Source organism: Hibiscus syriacus, unplaced genomic scaffold, assembly GCF_006381635.1.
Source record: "Hibiscus syriacus cultivar Baekdansim isolate YM2019G1 unplaced genomic scaffold, ASM638163v2 tig00110319_pilon, whole genome shotgun sequence".
NCBI classification, from domain to species: Eukaryota; Viridiplantae; Streptophyta; class Magnoliopsida; order Malvales; family Malvaceae; genus Hibiscus; species Hibiscus syriacus.
The window spans coordinates 1,628,320-1,646,834 of NW_024062678.1; the positions used below are offsets into that span (position 1 = coordinate 1,628,320).

General features: G+C 33.0%; 2 protein-coding genes and 1 non-coding gene across 3 annotated transcripts; 1 reads left to right on the forward strand and 2 right to left on the reverse strand.

Moving 5' to 3' along the window:
- Positions 1 to 528: 528 nt before the first annotated feature.
- Positions 529 to 18,371, reverse strand: LOC120117437 (rRNA 2'-O-methyltransferase fibrillarin 2-like). Its single transcript, XM_039137724.1, has 9 exons — positions 18,356 to 18,371; positions 17,926 to 18,212; positions 17,543 to 17,638; positions 17,372 to 17,449; positions 17,104 to 17,280; positions 16,456 to 16,524; positions 16,116 to 16,320; positions 15,053 to 15,058; positions 529 to 540 (listed from the first exon to the last, which is right to left on the reverse strand). The coding sequence occupies exons 1-7, from the start codon at positions 18,369 to 18,371 to the stop codon at positions 16,138 to 16,140; spliced, it is 906 nt and encodes a 301-aa protein (XP_038993655.1). The 3' UTR covers positions 529 to 540; positions 15,053 to 15,058; positions 16,116 to 16,137.
- LOC120117192 (probable serine/threonine-protein kinase At1g01540) lies at positions 11,333 to 13,326 on the forward strand (the record flags this gene model as incomplete). Its single annotated transcript, XM_039137495.1, has 7 exons — positions 11,333 to 11,925; positions 12,018 to 12,116; positions 12,198 to 12,320; positions 12,397 to 12,567; positions 12,658 to 12,781; positions 12,875 to 13,084; positions 13,197 to 13,326. Coding segments are annotated over 7 exons (1,431 nt in total), but the record flags the coding sequence as incomplete, so codon positions are not given.
- Positions 16,902 to 16,974, reverse strand: LOC120117482. The gene has a single exon (XR_005515633.1). It is a non-coding gene; the product is annotated as a small nucleolar RNA snoR60 (small nucleolar RNA).
- Positions 18,372 to 18,515: the final 144 nt, after the last annotated feature.

Sequence of the window (18,515 nt, forward strand, 5' to 3'; positions counted from 1 at the left end):
ATGGCAGTCTTAATACAACTGGATGTCCTATTCTGGTATTTTAAAATTAAATATTATAAAAAATTATTATTTAATTTTATTCAAATTAATATTTATTAATATCAAAGAAAAGAGCTGTCTTAAGGCACCTAGAAGTCCTTTTCCGATATTTTTTAATTTTGAAATAATAGGATTATAAATTAAATATATATTAAATTTTTAAATTTTTAATAATAGAGATAATTTATAATTAAAAAGTACCAATTTTGGGCGTTGTAGAGGTGTTAATCCTTCCCTAAACGTAACCGACCACGAATCCCTTTTTATTATTAAAAAGAACAAATTTTTGGTTATAAACGCAAATCAGTTCATTTTTTAATTGATGTTTTCTTAAAACTCTTTTAAAAAATAATTTTTAGGTATTCGACCTACCTGACCCAAAAGGCCGATGGCGATTCCCAAATTATTTTCAAAAACCATTTATTCACATCAATTTTCCCGCCAAATAAATATTTCGTACCCGGACGAAAACAGGTTACGACACCCAATATATCTCAAAAACTCTTTCAATCCCTACAAAACTGTCTCTACAATATAAACCCTTAGGGATTCCAAAAATATTATATCTCTCCAAAATAATTCTCTCACCTTAGGTTGATACATTATCTCTATTTACAGAGCCACATACTTAGTCACCAATAATCCTTATTCTATAAGAATTCTTGTTTAAAATAAATATTTACTTTATTAATAAATTTAATTATCATGTAATCTTTAAGTTTTAAGTGCAATAAAATCTAACTTAATTACCAGTTATAATATGATTTTTCAAATAAATTATCACATCAAAATGATTAAAAAAACAAAGAATAAAAATCTAAATTTATAATTATACCCATATGATATTGCTAAAAGTGAGATCGTAATGTTTAATGAATAATATGAAAGAAAAATAATAATAAGTAATAAAGTAAAAATCCAAAAAATTGGAATTGAATTTTTATCTCGTATTATTTTAGCTATGTCTATGCTTTGTATGTCTTTCTTTTACTTTATCAAATATTTTTTTTATTAATTTTAATGATTATAAGATAATATATATTCTCAATTATTTAATAATGATTATTCAAATATATTTATGAATAACATACTCAAATCTAAAACCTCTAAAAATAACAATTATTCGCCTACGCTAAGATCATTTGACTTTATGGAATATTAAATTAGGGATCCAGCTAATCTATAACTAGTACCGTGCTCAATTTTGATTGCTCACCACCAAATCAAGAACAGGATTAAAGGTTATCCTTTTAAATTAAATTTGCAACTCTTACCCCTTTCTTATTGATATATTGAAAACAACTCTTAATCTGTTCCATTTTGTTTGAGTAAGCCCTACTTTTTAAAAGAAGAAATGGTAAATAACACATTTGATAACTTTTATTTTTATTTTGTTCATTTTTTATAATTGAAGATTATACTTAAGTTATTTATGTTATCGGTTTGTTATAATTTGATCATTAAACTGTTTATCTCTATTATAAAGATTGTATAAGTATGATATTGTAGAAGTATGATGTGACATTGTTTGAACGGTTGGATTTTTACTTTTTTTAATAAATTAATATCTTTCAACAAGATGATGAAACATATCGTCATCTTATTGATGAGAAAATTAAAAAAAATGCAAGCTTGAGGTTTGAACTTGTTAAATTATTGATAAAAACAATATTTAAGTTGAAATATGTTTGAAACTAATAATATTTATTTCATGAAAATATATTAGGTTTGACAATTTTCTCACGAACCAAGTAATTTCAGTCGCTAAGAGATTGTTGTTATATGTTGATGTTCCTTGTTCAAGCAGCACCAAGTATGTAGGGATGTATGAACTCCCATTGTTAAACGATTGAAATTTTTGAACATATTTATCTCAAACTAATAAAAAAAACTACCCAAAAAGTATCATGCCATTCTTTTATGAGTTGGATAATAAAGATTAATAATTTAGTGATTAAATTATAACAAATAGATAACGTGAGTGATTAATATATAATTATTTTAATTTTAATAAGCAAAATTTAACAAAATCAAAATAAAAAGTCATCAAATTGGACCTAAAACAGCTAAATAAGTCATTACCCGCTCTCTATACGTTGTTCTTAGCAAAAGAAGATGTTCTTATTGAAAGAACAAAATAAAAGTGTCCAATACCAGGCCATCCCAGAAGATATGTAGGTATTGTGTTAATTTTCAAAATGAAACCTTAAAATATTTTATAATATGATAAAGATATCAAAATATCATATTACGATTGTTTCCTACAAATAGAAAATTGAACATATGAAACTAAGATAATGTCACAAAACAACTCTATAATCATGACATTTTATTTAAAAAGAGTTGTCATCCAAACACTCTTAAAAGTAAAATCGTGACATTTTTTTAAAAGTGTGGATTCCTTAAATTTTGTGACCATGTAACGTTTGATATCACATTTGTAGATAGACGGGCCTTCCAGGTACATGATAAACATACTTGAATCATGAACTACAATCAATGCTTTCTTTAAGCAACGCATCAGCTAAAATGATTGCCTCTTGACGAACACCATGCAGCTGGTTAATAGGGTTCCACCATTGTGATTTTTCAAACGGCTTCTCAAGGCCATAACAATTACCCAAAGCTAAGCTTCATTCGAGTCCATAAAAGCCCAGAAGAAGGGCCGAAATAATACCCGATTTGGGACTATCCCACCGTTGAGCTTCAATGATGATAACTTATTCGATAATCAGTGCAGCCTTAATACATGTTTGACGATTTATATGAAATCTCTTGCGCTCGGCGTCTTAGTAAATTTAGGTGAAGCCGGTATGGTATAATCAGAGACGATATAAAATTATATAAAAATTTATGTCGTAAATAACATATTTCAAAGAGAATTATCCTCCTATAAAATTGTTAGAAGGTTAAGATAAAGATCATTTCCAGATACAAGTTTAAATTTCTTTTGATAAGTAAAATCAAGAATTTTTTTATTCTTATTCTTATTATAGAATATTGGATTGTTTGTAGTGAATTGAAAAACACTATGGATCATCTATTTATGTGCATCCAATAGACACTACTTTGAAAGGTTACAATTTTTCACGTAGGACATCTCTCTTCAAAAGAATATTTGATGTTATTTTTATTTTCAATAAAATGATGTCGTTTTAAGCATTTCAATGGGATTGGTGGTTGGATATTTAGTTTTCCTCTTAGTGTATTGGGTTTAAGCCCTTTTAAATATATTTGATGTTTTTTTTAATAAAATAATGTGGTTTTTGGGATATTTAAACACTAAAACAGTCAAATTAAAATGATATTATTTTAGTGTATTTTTTTCAGTCTATGTCATCGTGTCTGCTAATAATTTAACAAAGGAGTGGTATAATTGAAGCAAAAATAATAATTTAATTAACGAAACTGAAATTTCAGTGATATCAATGAATAAACGAACAAAGTTTAGTGATATCTGAAATAATTTTTCATAATTTTAAATTTAAACTTAAATTTTCAAATACTATTCAAATCATTTACAAAGATTTTGTCACTGTCGCCCTCTCGCGGTGTACTTGTTTATCTTCACGCAAAATTATATTTGCTTTTAGGGATGACAAACGGGTACAGTTTCGTAGATTTCACACTGTATTCGTTTTAATTGGAGCGGGGATATGTATAATTTTAGCGGGTAGTGGGCGGGTGTGGATTTATAAAGTGGTACCCGTCGTAGGTGGTGGGCGGATAATGGGTTTGAGACATTATCCGCCCCGCATCCGCCCGTCCCACATCCGCCCACCTCCGCCCACCAAGCTAAATATCTATTAAATTTTGGATCATTATAAATTTAGATGTAATTTTAGAGACTAATTTATAAATTTTAATATTGTATAATATATAACATATAATTTATCCAAATATTAAGGATATTTAGTCTTTAATCTGGTCTTTAATTAGGGAAATATTCGGCTCTTTGATTAAACCAATAATCTCACTAACTACGTCACTTTCCATGTTCTTTAGCCCATGCTGCCCATCCAAACACAAATTAACTGTACTATAAGCATTAACATCAAAAACAGTAGTTTCCATGTTCTTTAACCCCTCAAAACCCATATTAGGCGCACTATGAGCATTAACATCGAAAGCAACACAACAATCAAGCTCTGCGACTACATGCTCCCTACAATCTGTCTCCATAACATTCGTAGAGTTACTCCTGACAAATTGAAGCATGCGTTGCTACCTCATCACGAACTGTCTGGGAACCAACTCCAACATCCCATTAGTTTGCTGTCAGGCGAGTCTAGATGTGTATGTCGCTAGTGGGTAGTGGGTGTGGGGATGGATTTGAAAATGTACCCGCGTGGGCGGGTGTGGATTTAAAAATTTGTACCTATCATGGGTGGTGGGCGGGTGGTGGGCGGATGGTGGATTGAAAAATATTAGGTGAGTATGAGAATGGGAGAGGGGGTATCTGCACCCGACCCGCCCGTTTACCGTCCCTAACTGCTTTGCAAGTAAAACTAGTCATGCCTACATTTTACTAGTACATTATTCAAAAGCAAAGCTACCCCACCAATAAAATTTGGACTAAATTACTCTAAGAAAAATAATTCAAATATTTTATAAAATTTATATGTTATCAATTATTATTTTGAGGATAAACTGTATAGTAATTTCAATATTATCATTCATCTTTTAATTTTATAAGCCAAAATATTTAACTATTTAAACGATGTTAATCAAATTATATATGGTTAACATTTGATAAGTGAGATAACATGATAGTTAAAACATTGTTATAATCACATATTTAGTCTTTATTACTTTATCAATTTGGTCTTGTTTTTAATTTAATTCAATAAATTTAATCCTTTAATCAAATGGTGAAACATGTCGCTAAATATGTAATTATATCAATTTTTTAATTATCATGTTAGTTCATCCGTCAAATGTTAACCACAAGTGGTTTGATTAATATTTTTTAAATAGTTAAGTGTTCGAACTCATTGAGCGATCTTAATGGTAAAAAGATAAATTTATTCTACCTTGAGAACCCATGTTCGAGTAGTTGCATTTGTAGGGTGTATTTACATTGTCAATAGATTAAAAAAATTTTGAATAGATATTATCTTGTAATCACTTCAGAGTATTAAAAAACAGTTAAGTGATCTGGTTGAAAAAAAATTGAAATATCAGTTATCAAATTAAAATCCTCCCATAATTAAGTGATCATTGATATAATTTACCCTTATATCAAATTTATTATATATATATATATATAATCCGATTACATTATGTAAAACTTTTTAGTTTACACATGTTTGGAATCGTTCGATGAGTGGAAAAACGGATGGAATTAACAATAAGAAATGAAAAGATATTCACTTAAAAAAATAAATTAATCTCAACTGTCTATTTTTACTCATCTAAATATCCTTAATAGTCAATATATATATATATATATATATATATAACTGTAAAAAAAATATTCTCGAGACATCTATTTTTACTCTAATTCGACGGCTGAAACACCATTTTCAAGTTGAGTCAACCACCCATAAAACATAGGCAAAGCTGTTATGCCTTTCTCTTAGATTTTGATAAGTGAAAGTGTAAAAGGCTTTCTTTATATTCCTTGTCTTTTGTCTCTCTCTCTTTCTCCATATGGAAGCTCACAATTTTCTCAGGTTTTGGAAACCTGAGAAACAGAACCCCACCCGATGCCGTTGTAGAAACACCCAGATTCCAGCCTCCCATCACCATTTCGATGAAGGAGACGACTCTTTCATCGACTTCCACCAACCTTGGCTTCAATCCAACCACCACGTAAATGGCATCAGCACCGGTGTCAAAGCCGAGCAAAAAGCACAGTCTTTCTCTCCGATCATCCCCATCGAACCAAGCTCCAAGCCTCAATCAACCCCAAAACTTGGAGCTTTTACTCGGAGTACTAGTACATGCATCACCAGAAAAAATAGTTCCGGAAAAACAGAAGATTCATTGAAGAGATTATCCAAAGATCTGATAACAAAATACTTGAATGTAACCAAGTACGTAAAGGTCTCCAAAACCAACATTCAAACTCACAAGCCAAGTGTCTCAGGTCACTTATCGATGACGCCGGCATCACCGATCAACCGGAAAGATGATTCGCTGCTACTCCAACAGGATGCCATCCAAAGTGCCATTTTGCATTGCAAGAGGTCTTTGAATTCATCAAGTGGTACTAATTTATTAGCAACTAGTTTTGTTTTTAAGCTAATCATAATCTTTTTGATGTAATTTAGAATCCGATTCTTCTGGTTTTTGGCAGCAGAATCTTGTTGGTTGTTGAGATGTACAACTGATTCTTCACAAAAGAAGTTAAGCAATGCATCTTCTACAGGTAAAAGAGACTAATCTTTATAATAGTATGGACAAACCACGTAATTAGTCATCCACATATTCTAGTGGTTCCGTTTTGGTCACCCAACTATTATTTTTTTTTCAAAATCACAACCTAATGTAATGTTTTGGTTGTCCGTCATTAAAAAAATAATGGTGATGTTGATGTGTCATCATAAGGTACTGTCATGTCATCATCGGAAAAAAGTTAACGTCAGCATTTCTGTTTATTTTTTAATAGTGGGTGACTAAAACGGAACCAAAATATAACGTTATATATGATTTTGAAAAAGAAATAATTATGTGACGAAAACGGAACTGTAGGAATAGGTGGATGACTAAATATTGAATTTATCCCAATAGTTGTGGAGCATTAAGTTCTAATTAAAGTTTGTTATTTCATCAGATTATTCTCTTTTATCCACGAATTACAAGCAAGTATTCATGCGAGATGGATTCTGCAAGGACATCACCTGAAGCAGCGAAGAAAGAAAAATTTGATATTAAGTATTGATAATGTAAAATTCTTATGGTAAACTACGTATTTCATCATCCACTTATTTCCGAGGTTCTATTTTTGTTAATTAACTTTTTTTTAAATCATATGTAATATTATATTTTGATTATATTTTGACCACTCGTCATTAAAAAATTAATGATAATGTTAACATGTCACTATAAAGTAATGTTACGTCATCGTTGAAAAAAATAAAAATTATTACCACATCAATAGTTCTATTTATTTTTAACGGCGGGTAATCAAATCGGAACTAAAATGTAACGTTAAATATGATTTTGAAAAAAAATAGTTTAGTGACCAAAACATAACTACGAGAATAGATGGGTGATTAAATACATATACAGTTTACCCAATTCTTATTTCTTGCCGTGTGACCGCCCTTTATATTGTTAAAGAATTTAAATTTAGGACCGGTGAGTGACATTGGTAGTAAAAGAGAATGACATTTTCTCTAGAATCGGATTCGAGCAATTATGTTTATAGCGTATGTGTGCATTGTCAATAAACTAAGAAAATTTTTGATTAGATATAACCTTATAATTATATTAGATTATTAAAATAATTATGAATTTATTTATGATACCTTGGAAAGATAAAGCATGTTCGTATCAGAGATGTGATCACGTGTGTGTTTGAAGGACCACTTGATTGTTTTGTTTCATATTGTTGGGTGATTATGCCTATTTCAAGCAAAACTGGTTGTTTCCGGTGGGAGTTTGGTCAGGAAGGGAAGAAGTGGGACAAGCATGGAATCTTAATATTAACTAGTGTACGTTTGTTTCCGTTTGTGGTGTTAATAAATACCATGGAAATATTAAAAAATTATATTCTTTTTAATATATATCTTATTATAAATAACAGTGAGTGAGCGATCGTAACACAATAACAAAGAAAAATAAGGATGTTTACGTGAAAAATCTTAAACGGATCATGGGCAGCGAAGAAAATTTTTATTATGTCCAACGGTTAAGTATAAGAAAATTATACAATAATACTTCAAATACTAGAATTATATATATATATATATGGTTAGAATTCTTTTACATAGATTTTGGAGACTGTTGGATGAATGAAAATAATTTTTTTCTAGTGAATATATTTTCATTTCCTACTATTAATCTCAACATATATTTTCACTCATCTAACGATCCTAAATCTGTGTACAATTGAAATTTTTTTAAATTGTGTGAGTTGATTTTATCTTATATATATATATATATGAGACATGATCTGTTCACACATTGTAAATTTTTTTAGTTTTGCGTCTTTTTAAGATCGTTAGATGAGTAAAAATAGACGGTTGCGATTAATAGTGGGAAATGAGAAAATATTCATTGAAAAAATAAAGTGATATCTCAATCATCTCTTTTCGACCATCTAACAATATTAAAAATGTGTAAAACACTGTGTAAGTGAATCCTATATATATATATATGGAGAGAGAGTTATACGTACACAATAACCCTAACCTAGTTGAATAAGACTATATCATATCATCAGCCCAAATATGAACGAATGTAAGATTTTATGCTATATGACGAACTTTTAAAATTTTAAGGAGGATGAACTTATAAAATTCTAGGAACCTAAAACATGTTATCAATACAAAATACAAGAAAATATCGAAAATATCTAAAATAGATGGTACTTTAAAATTTTCAGGAGTGACCGCCCACACATGTTCCCCTCGATCCATCCATGAGCTTGAGACCATAGTCAATCACTCATCTTTATTTTTTATTTCAATTTATTTCTTCATCAAGCAGAGTCAAACTATGAATTTTTCATACCAAATCAAATGAAATTCAAGTCAAAATCTCTAACATTACTATTTTGATAACATCGATTTAGACACATAAAATTTAGGTCGAAAACCAAACAAAATTAGTCGATGGCAATATATGCTGCAAAATGCCATTGGTATGCTGAATATTGAAGTAAGTGGAAACAATGACCAATCAACAAGTGTTGGATGTGGTTGTTATATACATTAAATTTTCAAGAAAAAAATTCATCCAAAAGCAATATTATTAAGAATGTCAGTCACGAATTGAACATAAACCCCAAAAATATCATTAAAAATAACAAAGATCAAGTTCTCGTTACACTATTTTAACATTGAAGATGAAGGTTATATGGCGCTATTGATACGGTTCCTTGGAAAGCATGCATAAGGTGACAAATAATTGTTTTCTCTTCCTCACAAGTTGTTTTCCATTTTGTGTATGTTCTGAAATTTCTTATCCAACACAATAGGGGTTTCGCTCAACAATCATTTAGTAGTTGGCAGATCTATCTGTCCGTATTGTTGACATAGCATGTGTCAGTGTCACTTTTTCACACTGTCACATGTTAGGTTTAGTTTACTATCGAGCCTAATCATAAGTTTGGGCTGAAACATTTATGGGTCATGTGTGGGTCGGACTCCAACTGTTTTTCAAGCGAAGGACGAAGCCTACGCACAATGACGATGCTATTGGCGTGTGCGACGATCACTGATAATCGGTAAATAGCGGAAATTTCCAGAAATGAAACTTAGAAGCTTAGGAGTCTCTTATCAATGTGGTTCTTCTACGGAGAGTGACAGATGTAAGTTTTTATGAACGATCAAAATTCTTTCTCGTCCAAGCTTCACATTAGAAATGAAGATGTTAAAACCAAGGGTACCAGTCGACCCGGGACCACATGTTGGAGCAAAGGACGCCGATAGTGTGGCCCACTGTTAACAAGACGACGACGTAAAGGCTGTTGAAGTTTGCTTCTGGTGAGAGGACAGAACTTAAGGAAAAACTTGAAGAAGAAAATAAAAGGGAACTGAAAAGTGTGCAGAAATTTAGGCCTTTAAACCTCATTAAATGGGTCTATTTGCAGTAACTAACTTAAAATTAATTAATGACATTCCATTGCTCGGGGTGTTGTAGTGCTTATGGTTTGGTGAGTTGCCTTGCTTTCATCAAAGATTTCTGAAATCTTGAAAATTACAGGTTCCTCATCTTCCATCCATTTTGATCTGATTAACTCGTTGATTTTATATACTAAGAAACAAGAAAACACGGTAGCCAGCAAGGGATCATACGTAGGAAAACATAGAAAGATAAACTAATTACTTCTATTGCCTTTCTGAACGTGTTTGCTTAGAGGGTGATGGCTCAGTTCACAAACTATGACCACTCCATTTTGCAAATATCATTGTTGCAGTTTATTTATTTTGATGGAAATAATTTAGTCTCATCTATCGTTGGCGGTTCACTTCTTTTAATTTAAGCGGAGAATTATGATCGGTGAAGTAACGATCATTGATCGATATTTCTTTATATGAGATGAAAATATCAAGAGAGAAGATGAAGCGAAGGAGAAGAGTATCCCTTTTTTAGTCATGATTGAGTTATGATGATATCAGACATAGAGTCATTATGATTGAGAAATATGAATTTTAGTTATCTAAAAGATTATATTAAAGATCGAGAAATATGAATTTTAGTTATCTGAAAGATTATATTAAAGATTGAGAAATATGAATTTTATAAGACGATACTAATAAAAGATTATTTCAAAAATAGTGTAATGTCTCGAAAAGTTTATTGAAAATTTTACTAAAACAGTGAAGTATTTTATAAATCTTTATCGGTAAAAAATTAATAATTTTCAAATGATCTTATATAAAAAGTATAACGATAGTACTATTTTTCACATATTGTACAATAATTCTCACTCGACACTAAATTCAAGAGTTAATTGAATTAGATATCCTTAAAGTATGACTTATTTTAAATTGGACCTTAAATTTTTAAATATTTTAATTTTATCTCTAAATTATTACTATCATTCTAAATTGATCATCAAACTTTAAACATTTCAATTTTATTCCCAAACTCTGACCTTCATTCTAAATTAGTCCCCAAACTTTTTGAACATTCCAATTTTATCCCAAATTATATGTATATACTAGTCACATTCCTTGTTAATAAAAATGTTAGGTCATGTTATATTATTATATGTTTGAAAGAAAAAAAAATATAGGTGAAACTATTGTTGAAAGTAATTACACATTTGGATGAATTTGGGGATGAAATTAGATGACACAAAAGTTTGGGGATCAAAATAGAAAGAGAATCATAGTGTAGGGATGAAATTAGAATATTAAAAAATTGAAGGACTAATTTAAAATGAGATTTATAGTTTTTGGATGAAATTGAAATATTTAAAAGTTTAAAGGTTAATTTAAAATGAAAATTATAGTTTAAGGACCCATTAACTCTAGATTTAATAAAACCTCAATACATTCCGGTGCTCCCGCTAGTTAGTTGGCACGCCAAGATTTTCAAAATATATCGATAGACTTGTAGTTAAGCTCAACCTCCTGTGTTTTCATCTCTTTCTTCCAGTTCGTGAAATCCATTAATTCCACGTCGTCTTCTTCCTCCGCTACGCAGCATGGGATCATATCTCGGGGAAACACTCTCCAAGCATACCTCGTTTCTCGGTCTTCGATTATGGGTCTTGATCGTTACATTCACAACACTGTTCATTCTTTTGTTTTTCTCCATCATCTCTTGTTATCTCATCTGTTATCGACGTAGAAAGCCCTGCAAAACCCCGTTTTGCCTACCAAACCCCATTGCTCCCAAGAATTATCAAAGCGCTTACTGCTCTTCTTCGCTCAATAGGAGGCTGCTTCCTCTTAACATTTCGGAGATCGAGATGAACACGACGGAGCCTGAGCTTGAAGTGATGTTTCCAGACCAGTGGTCTACGCGTGCTGCTACAACAACTCCCCGGAGTTATCTGCCCGATCATTTGGAGCACTTTCACAAGCTCCCCCATGGAGTTCCCGAAACTCGGACGAGTTACCGATTCAGTTCGAGAGAAGTTGACGTTTTCACTGACGGTTTCTCGTATGATAATCTTATCGGAAATGGAAATTATGGTGTTGTTCACCGTGGCGTTTTGTTTGACGGTACCACTGTGGCAGTGAAGAGGCTACTCAGTAACAGGTAACTCTTTCTTGATCAAGGATTTAAATAGCGGGACTATTATATAGCGGTTGCCAAACTGATTATTTACAGTTCGATCATTTAACAACCAGTTGCCAACCCGAGGTGTTCGTAACAGAGGCTGAGGCGATCGGACATGTCCGACACAAGAATCTTGTCAAGCTGCTAGGATACTGCATGGAAGGTCACAGGTATGTTACTTACTTTCATGTGATTCCATGTCCGGAAATGGTCATGCCTTAAATTCCTGATCTAGTTTTCTTCTTCGTTAGGATGCTTGTGTATGAGTATGTTAATAACAGTAATCTCCATCAATGGCTTCATGGTCCTCTTGGACAAGCCAGTCCTCTTACATGGACCATTCGTATGAACATCATACATAGGATAGCAAAAGGGTGAGTTCTACAATCTTAATATCTAATGATTATTTCAAGTTATGTTGATGTACTTGATGAGGATCATGATTTGCAGATTGGCTTACCTGCATGAGGATATTGAACCACATATTTGCCATCAAAACCTAAAGGCAAGCAATATATTACTTGATCATCTATGGAATCCTAGGATCTCCGATGTAGCACTTTCTCGGCTGCTCGGTCCGAACCACACCAATGCGACCACTCGTTCATTGGTCGAGCTAGGGTCTGTTTATTTCGATTTAATTTGACCATATATACATTGTGAATCGAATTTGAGGAACATGATGCTTTGTTGATTTGCATGGATCTCTAGTTATGCTGATCAAGATAATGCTTCTATCAGCAAATGGGATAAGGAGAGTGATGTGTATAGCTTTGGAATACTTGTAATGGAGATTGTATCAGGAAGGATCCCTGTTGATCATTGTCAACACCAAGTACCAATTCTTAATCTCAAAATGTTTGAGCATTATACTGCACGAAACTCGTTGTCTCTAATTCCGAAACCGGAATTTATTTCGTGTTTGCAGATTTATTTGATCGACTGGTTAAAGTCCATGGTAGCAAACAAGAAAATTGCAGATGTTGTTGATCCTAGCATACCAGAGATTCCTTCTGTGAAAGAACTCAAACGGATTACATTGATCGCGCTTCGTTGTGTCGATCCGGATATCGACCATAGGCCGACGATGGGAGAAGTGATTCATATGCTCGAGCCACGAAACATGTTGCTCAGTGATGTATGAACCAACTTCATCTTCCAAAAGTTGAGATGTCACATTCATTACCTATTGCTGTCATGTCCTACTGGCTGCTAATCGTTTCGGTTTCCGTCGTATGTTATAAATGCAGGACCATTTCGTCCGAAGAGAGGCTTCGCTACTGAACTGCACCGGCGGCAAGCCGGACGTACGAATACATGACGAGGATGCTTCTGATGTGTACCACGACGATCTAATATAGATTTTCTTATTATCATTTATAACTTCTTCCCTATAAGATTTTCTTATTAATTGAAACATTTAGGTGAGGGCTTGATGCCAACGTTTAATTGCAATAAGATGATAGGTCTTAGTTTTTAGTTACCGGAAATGACCACATGCTGTGAGGTTGGTGCCCAAAATTAGACTAATTAACTATTGAGTAATGCACCTTAAGATGTTTTATGTAACTCCTTTACCCGATCTAAATGCTATGATCGAATCTAAAATGTCATATTGATCACAGAAGTGATTCAAATTTCAATTCAGAAAATTTTAAGAGATATTTAATCAGCTTTAGTCTCAAATTCAAAATTAAAGATCGGATTATTCTAACTGAAAATTCTATAATTTTTCGCTCAAAGTATTAACCCATATTTCAGAGCAAAATGGCTAAGATAGTCATTTTAAGAAAAAGAATTCCCAAAATAATCCAACACAAGAATTATTTCCCAATATAGGGTGAATGCTATAGTAACTAGGTGAAGACGTCTGGTGTTCCACGCGACTTCAGAAGACCCCAGGAATGTAGCTCGTCTTCACCATTTTTTTAACTTTACAAAAATAAAGTTGCATAGTAATCTACGCGTCTTCCACAGAAAAAAAAATGAAGTCACATAGTAATCTTGGCATCTTTCTATTAATATTGTAGCAATGACCCTAATTCAGGAAATAATATGATCAATTCCTTTTGTGAGAAAATCATTTTTCCCACAACCCTATATGGGCGAGGAAGTCCATATTTCGGGGTGTTACATTTTAAACTTGGGATTAGAAAATTTTTGGTCTAGGAGTTTATTTACATGTTTTCACTTTGACAATTATGTTGATAGTAACAGAAACACCTCTTATTTGGACTGGATGATCGAACTAGATCATTGATAGTTGATGTCTCAAATTGATTACGAAATAATTTTTAATTTGATTTTGACCTAATTTTAAAATTTGGAACACAATTTCTATCATTATGTGTCAAAGTGCATCATATGCAATCATACAAGGATTTAGGCAAAAAATAATACAGGCATTTACTTGAACAAAGTGTGAATAGTGAATTTCCCAAGTCTGTTGTACATTGTTGGTCCCCAGTGCTTAGCAAACCTTTATACTTTCTAGTCCTAGATATACATGAGCTAACTCTCTGAATAACTGATCCACGAGTTTACTAGTGAACAATTCCCCAAATTTATAAATATGAATACTACCAGCATTAGCATATATGATACATGAAATTGTAGAGGAATGATAAATGAACACATTAGCTTTTCTTGCTTAATTTTGAACTATTGAAGTCAAGCTATGCAGCAAGAAAATACAGTCCAAGATTATAACTGATCCGTGAACATGTTACCTATGCATGCAGTTCAACTTATTAAGTGGTTCTCGGTGGGTTAAAGGAAATGATGTTCTCCTTAGAAGTTTTGGGTTCAAGCAGTTGTGTCTACGGATATGTATGCGTTGTTAATCGTTAAAAAATATTCTGAACGAATACTATTTTATAATCACCCTAAACTACTAAAAAAAAAATAAAAGTGGAATATGGAGTTTAGTGACAGTTTTAACTGCACAACCATCAAATTTGATGGTTACCAGATTTGCAACTAATGAAGAATTTAGTGACGGTCAATACCATTGCATTCGATCAATCTCGGTGATGAAAAGGTTTGTTGTGTAGGCCAATGCAAAGAAAATTCATGCTCTTGCTTCTTATGTTGGAGCTTTCAAGACCATGAAAGTTTAGTGATGCACGCTAAAGCTCCCAGCTTATAACTGCTGCATCTTATGAAAAACTTCCAAATGTGTTATGAACTGGAAGAAATGCATTCGTTTTGTTTGAATTATTCCATAGAGATTCTTGGTCAATGAATCATTAGCTTAAAAGAAGAAGAACCGAAATTTCGAGATTGAAACAATCTCCTACATCATTTTCATAAGCAGTGGGTTACAAAGATGGAAGAATTGGCTCTTGTGGAGAAGTTTTGAGCAACTTTATGCTATTGGGATCCAGTGTCGTTGCAGGGGATTTTAACTTTTACAGCTATCCCCCAAGCAAGTTCAGATCATGAGGGTACTCGGGTCGAGCTCTTAACTACAACAAATCAATTTGGACCTAATACTTTTATTTATTCAAAACACTCTTAACCTTTCGACAATAAACTAAATCTAAAACTTTTAGAGATAATAACCATCCCTTTAAGGAATGCACACCGAACTCGAACCCGACAGGTTTAGATCCAACCGGATTAAAAAGAAAATTATTTTCATATCAGGTTGAGTTTTTTGGAGAATAAATTCAAAACAAGTCGAACTCAAATTTATGATGAAAAATACCTAACCCGGCTCAAAAAATAACTTATATAATTAGAGATAGTTACAATAATATTTTTTCAATTAAGTCCTTATTTTATTACATAAAATTAGTAATTTTATATTAATTCAGATTAGGTCAAACCAAAATTAGATTTTATCTCAAAAGTCAAGCCAGATTTCAAATAGAGTAGAGTCACCCTAAACTCAAGTCAGGTGAAGGGTATAAAATTTTCAGATCAACGGTCGAAAACCCAATTCATGCTCATTTGATTTGTGCTTTTCTTTTTACTATTAAAATTGCATTTTTGAGGGAATAAAAGAGATTAGTACTGAAAGAGAAATGTGATCTAAGCGTTCAAAATCATACATTTGAGTTTCAATGAAAACCTAAAATGAACAAAACAAAACACCAGAAAAGAAAAGCCATAATAAATTAGAGACGTTATCTCAAAACCCCTTCTCTAAAATGGAAAATAAGGCTTCAAAAGCCAGCCTAGAAAAAATTAAGCAGCAGCAGCAGATTTCTGTTTTTTAGGCATGCGATAGCCGCCAACAACACAAGCATGGTCTCGCTCGAAAGGTTCAAGAGTGACTTGTTCGAAAGGCTTGAACTGCTCCTGTTGCAATTTCTTGACTTCACTCTGGAATACTGCCTCAGCTGGAACCGTTGAGTCAATGCAGTTGGCCTGAACAAATATTCAAAATTTAATCTTAAAATCTACTCAGCGTACTTGATCGTTCAAAGTCTTACAATGTCACTCCCCCAAACATCTAACAAATTTCACACATTTAAAGTGTAAAGTTCCCAAAACTTTACTAACCTTGATTGAAATAACAAAATGACCGCCAGCTTTCAGGAAATATGATGCATTCAAAGCCAGAATCCTTGCCTGTAAGCAAAGTAACAGAAACTAAGAAACTAAACAGAAGCGAGGAAGATGCATACAGCAGTTTCACCGTTAAATGATACAGGAGAGACACATTGAGTAGACTGGACGACCATCATTGGACTAAGGAAAAGATGATTACATTTCATAGTGGTAGAGCTAAAACAATCCTGAGAAATCACACGGTGGTAGAGAGACGGACAGTTATTCACGAATTTCGAATGCATATTGGTATAAAAGCAAAGTATCTATAAGTTCAACTCCATCGATAATGAGTATACTAGAAGAAACCCAAAAAACACATTTATTAAAAGAAAAAAAAGGACAAGAAAACCATTTTTGTAAAACAAATCTGCAAATTGAGTTTGATGAGTTAATATTGCATCAGAAACTCGAGTTCACATCACCCATGAAGTCTTGAAGGGGAATCCGAGTAGAGTTCATCACTTGCATAAACAGGTTGTGATAACATAAAAAGGGATCACATAGATAAAAAGATGTTGGATAATCTATAGCACGTAAACCTGATCCTCATTATTGTTTCTCACAATTTTCTAAATCACAAATTCTCAAAATGCAAACCTGATCAGGCTGGGCAACATCAGAAAATATCACATCGACCATGCCAACTAACATCCTGTATTTAGCTGGATGCCTGGCATCTTCGATAATAGGTATAACATTCGTTCGCTTCTTTGCCATGTTGACCAAGTCTCTACCGCTTCTATGAGAAAATTCGACAGCATAAACCACTCCATTCTGGAAAATATAATTGAACAAACAATAAGGAACTGACCCATATACAAACAAAAAAAGACATCTAGAACCTCAGGTTCAATACTACACTTACAGGACCAACGACATCAGATACATGAGAAACAGTTGTACCAGAAGCAGCTCCAAGGTAGAGAACCTTAACACCGGGTTTCTTCATCAAAAGAACAAACAAAATAAACCCAGTCAGATATGCGTATCATGTACATTATTCGAACAAACACGAATAGAAAAATGCAAAGCTTACAATCCATATGTTATCAACACCACCAAGAATTGAAGCTGCCAATTTGGATCGGAAAGGATTCCAAACCCTGTACTCAACTTTCGTCCCATCTTCATTCTGTTTAGAGAAATTCAAGAAAGCCCATCAATTCTTCATTGCAAAATTTAACATAATACAACATGTGTAGGAACAAAACCCCCTAGTAGCCAAACACAAAGCATATCCAAATCGCAATTCAAGGTCACCATGACAAAACAACCACATACACAATTTAAAAACTTAGTTACTTTTAGGAAATAAATCATGACATATCATCCACGACACAACAGCTGCAACTGCAATTTAGTACTATGATTAAAGCACTTAACTAACAGAGTGGATGATTAGAAAGATAAAAAAAAGACCTGAACAGCAATCCTCTTTTCATTGTAGACAGCTTCGCCAGGGACCATATTCTTAGTAACAAGAGCATCTTCCTTACCCTTGGCAACAAAAACTCCCTCGTGTCTATGGGGTTCAACCACAACCCTGCTCCCGCCTTTCATCCCTCCTCTTCCACCACGTCCTCTTCCTCCACCACGGCCACCTCCACGGGACTTCATGCCACTGCCGCCTCTACCGCCGCCACCTCTTCCTCTCCCTCTACCTCCATCACCTCTGCCCCTAAACCCACCACTACCACCACCACGGCCTGCACATAATCAAACCACAAGATAACATTAACATACACTAAAATCATTTTTAAAAAAAAAATAAACCATGGGACTAATCTTAGCTCCGAAACTATCAGACCAGTTGTTTTAAGTTTTAACAAAAGAAAAAGGCATTTGATACCTCTTGGAGGTCTCATCCCTGGTAGAGTTTGACAGCAAAGATAGTGAAGAGAAAATAAGTAGGAGGCAAAGCAAATGAGATGACAAAGGTAAGGGACTAGAGGCTAGGGTTTATGCGTTATATAGAAGGAAGACTAGGGTTTTGTATAGGAGCCAAAAAG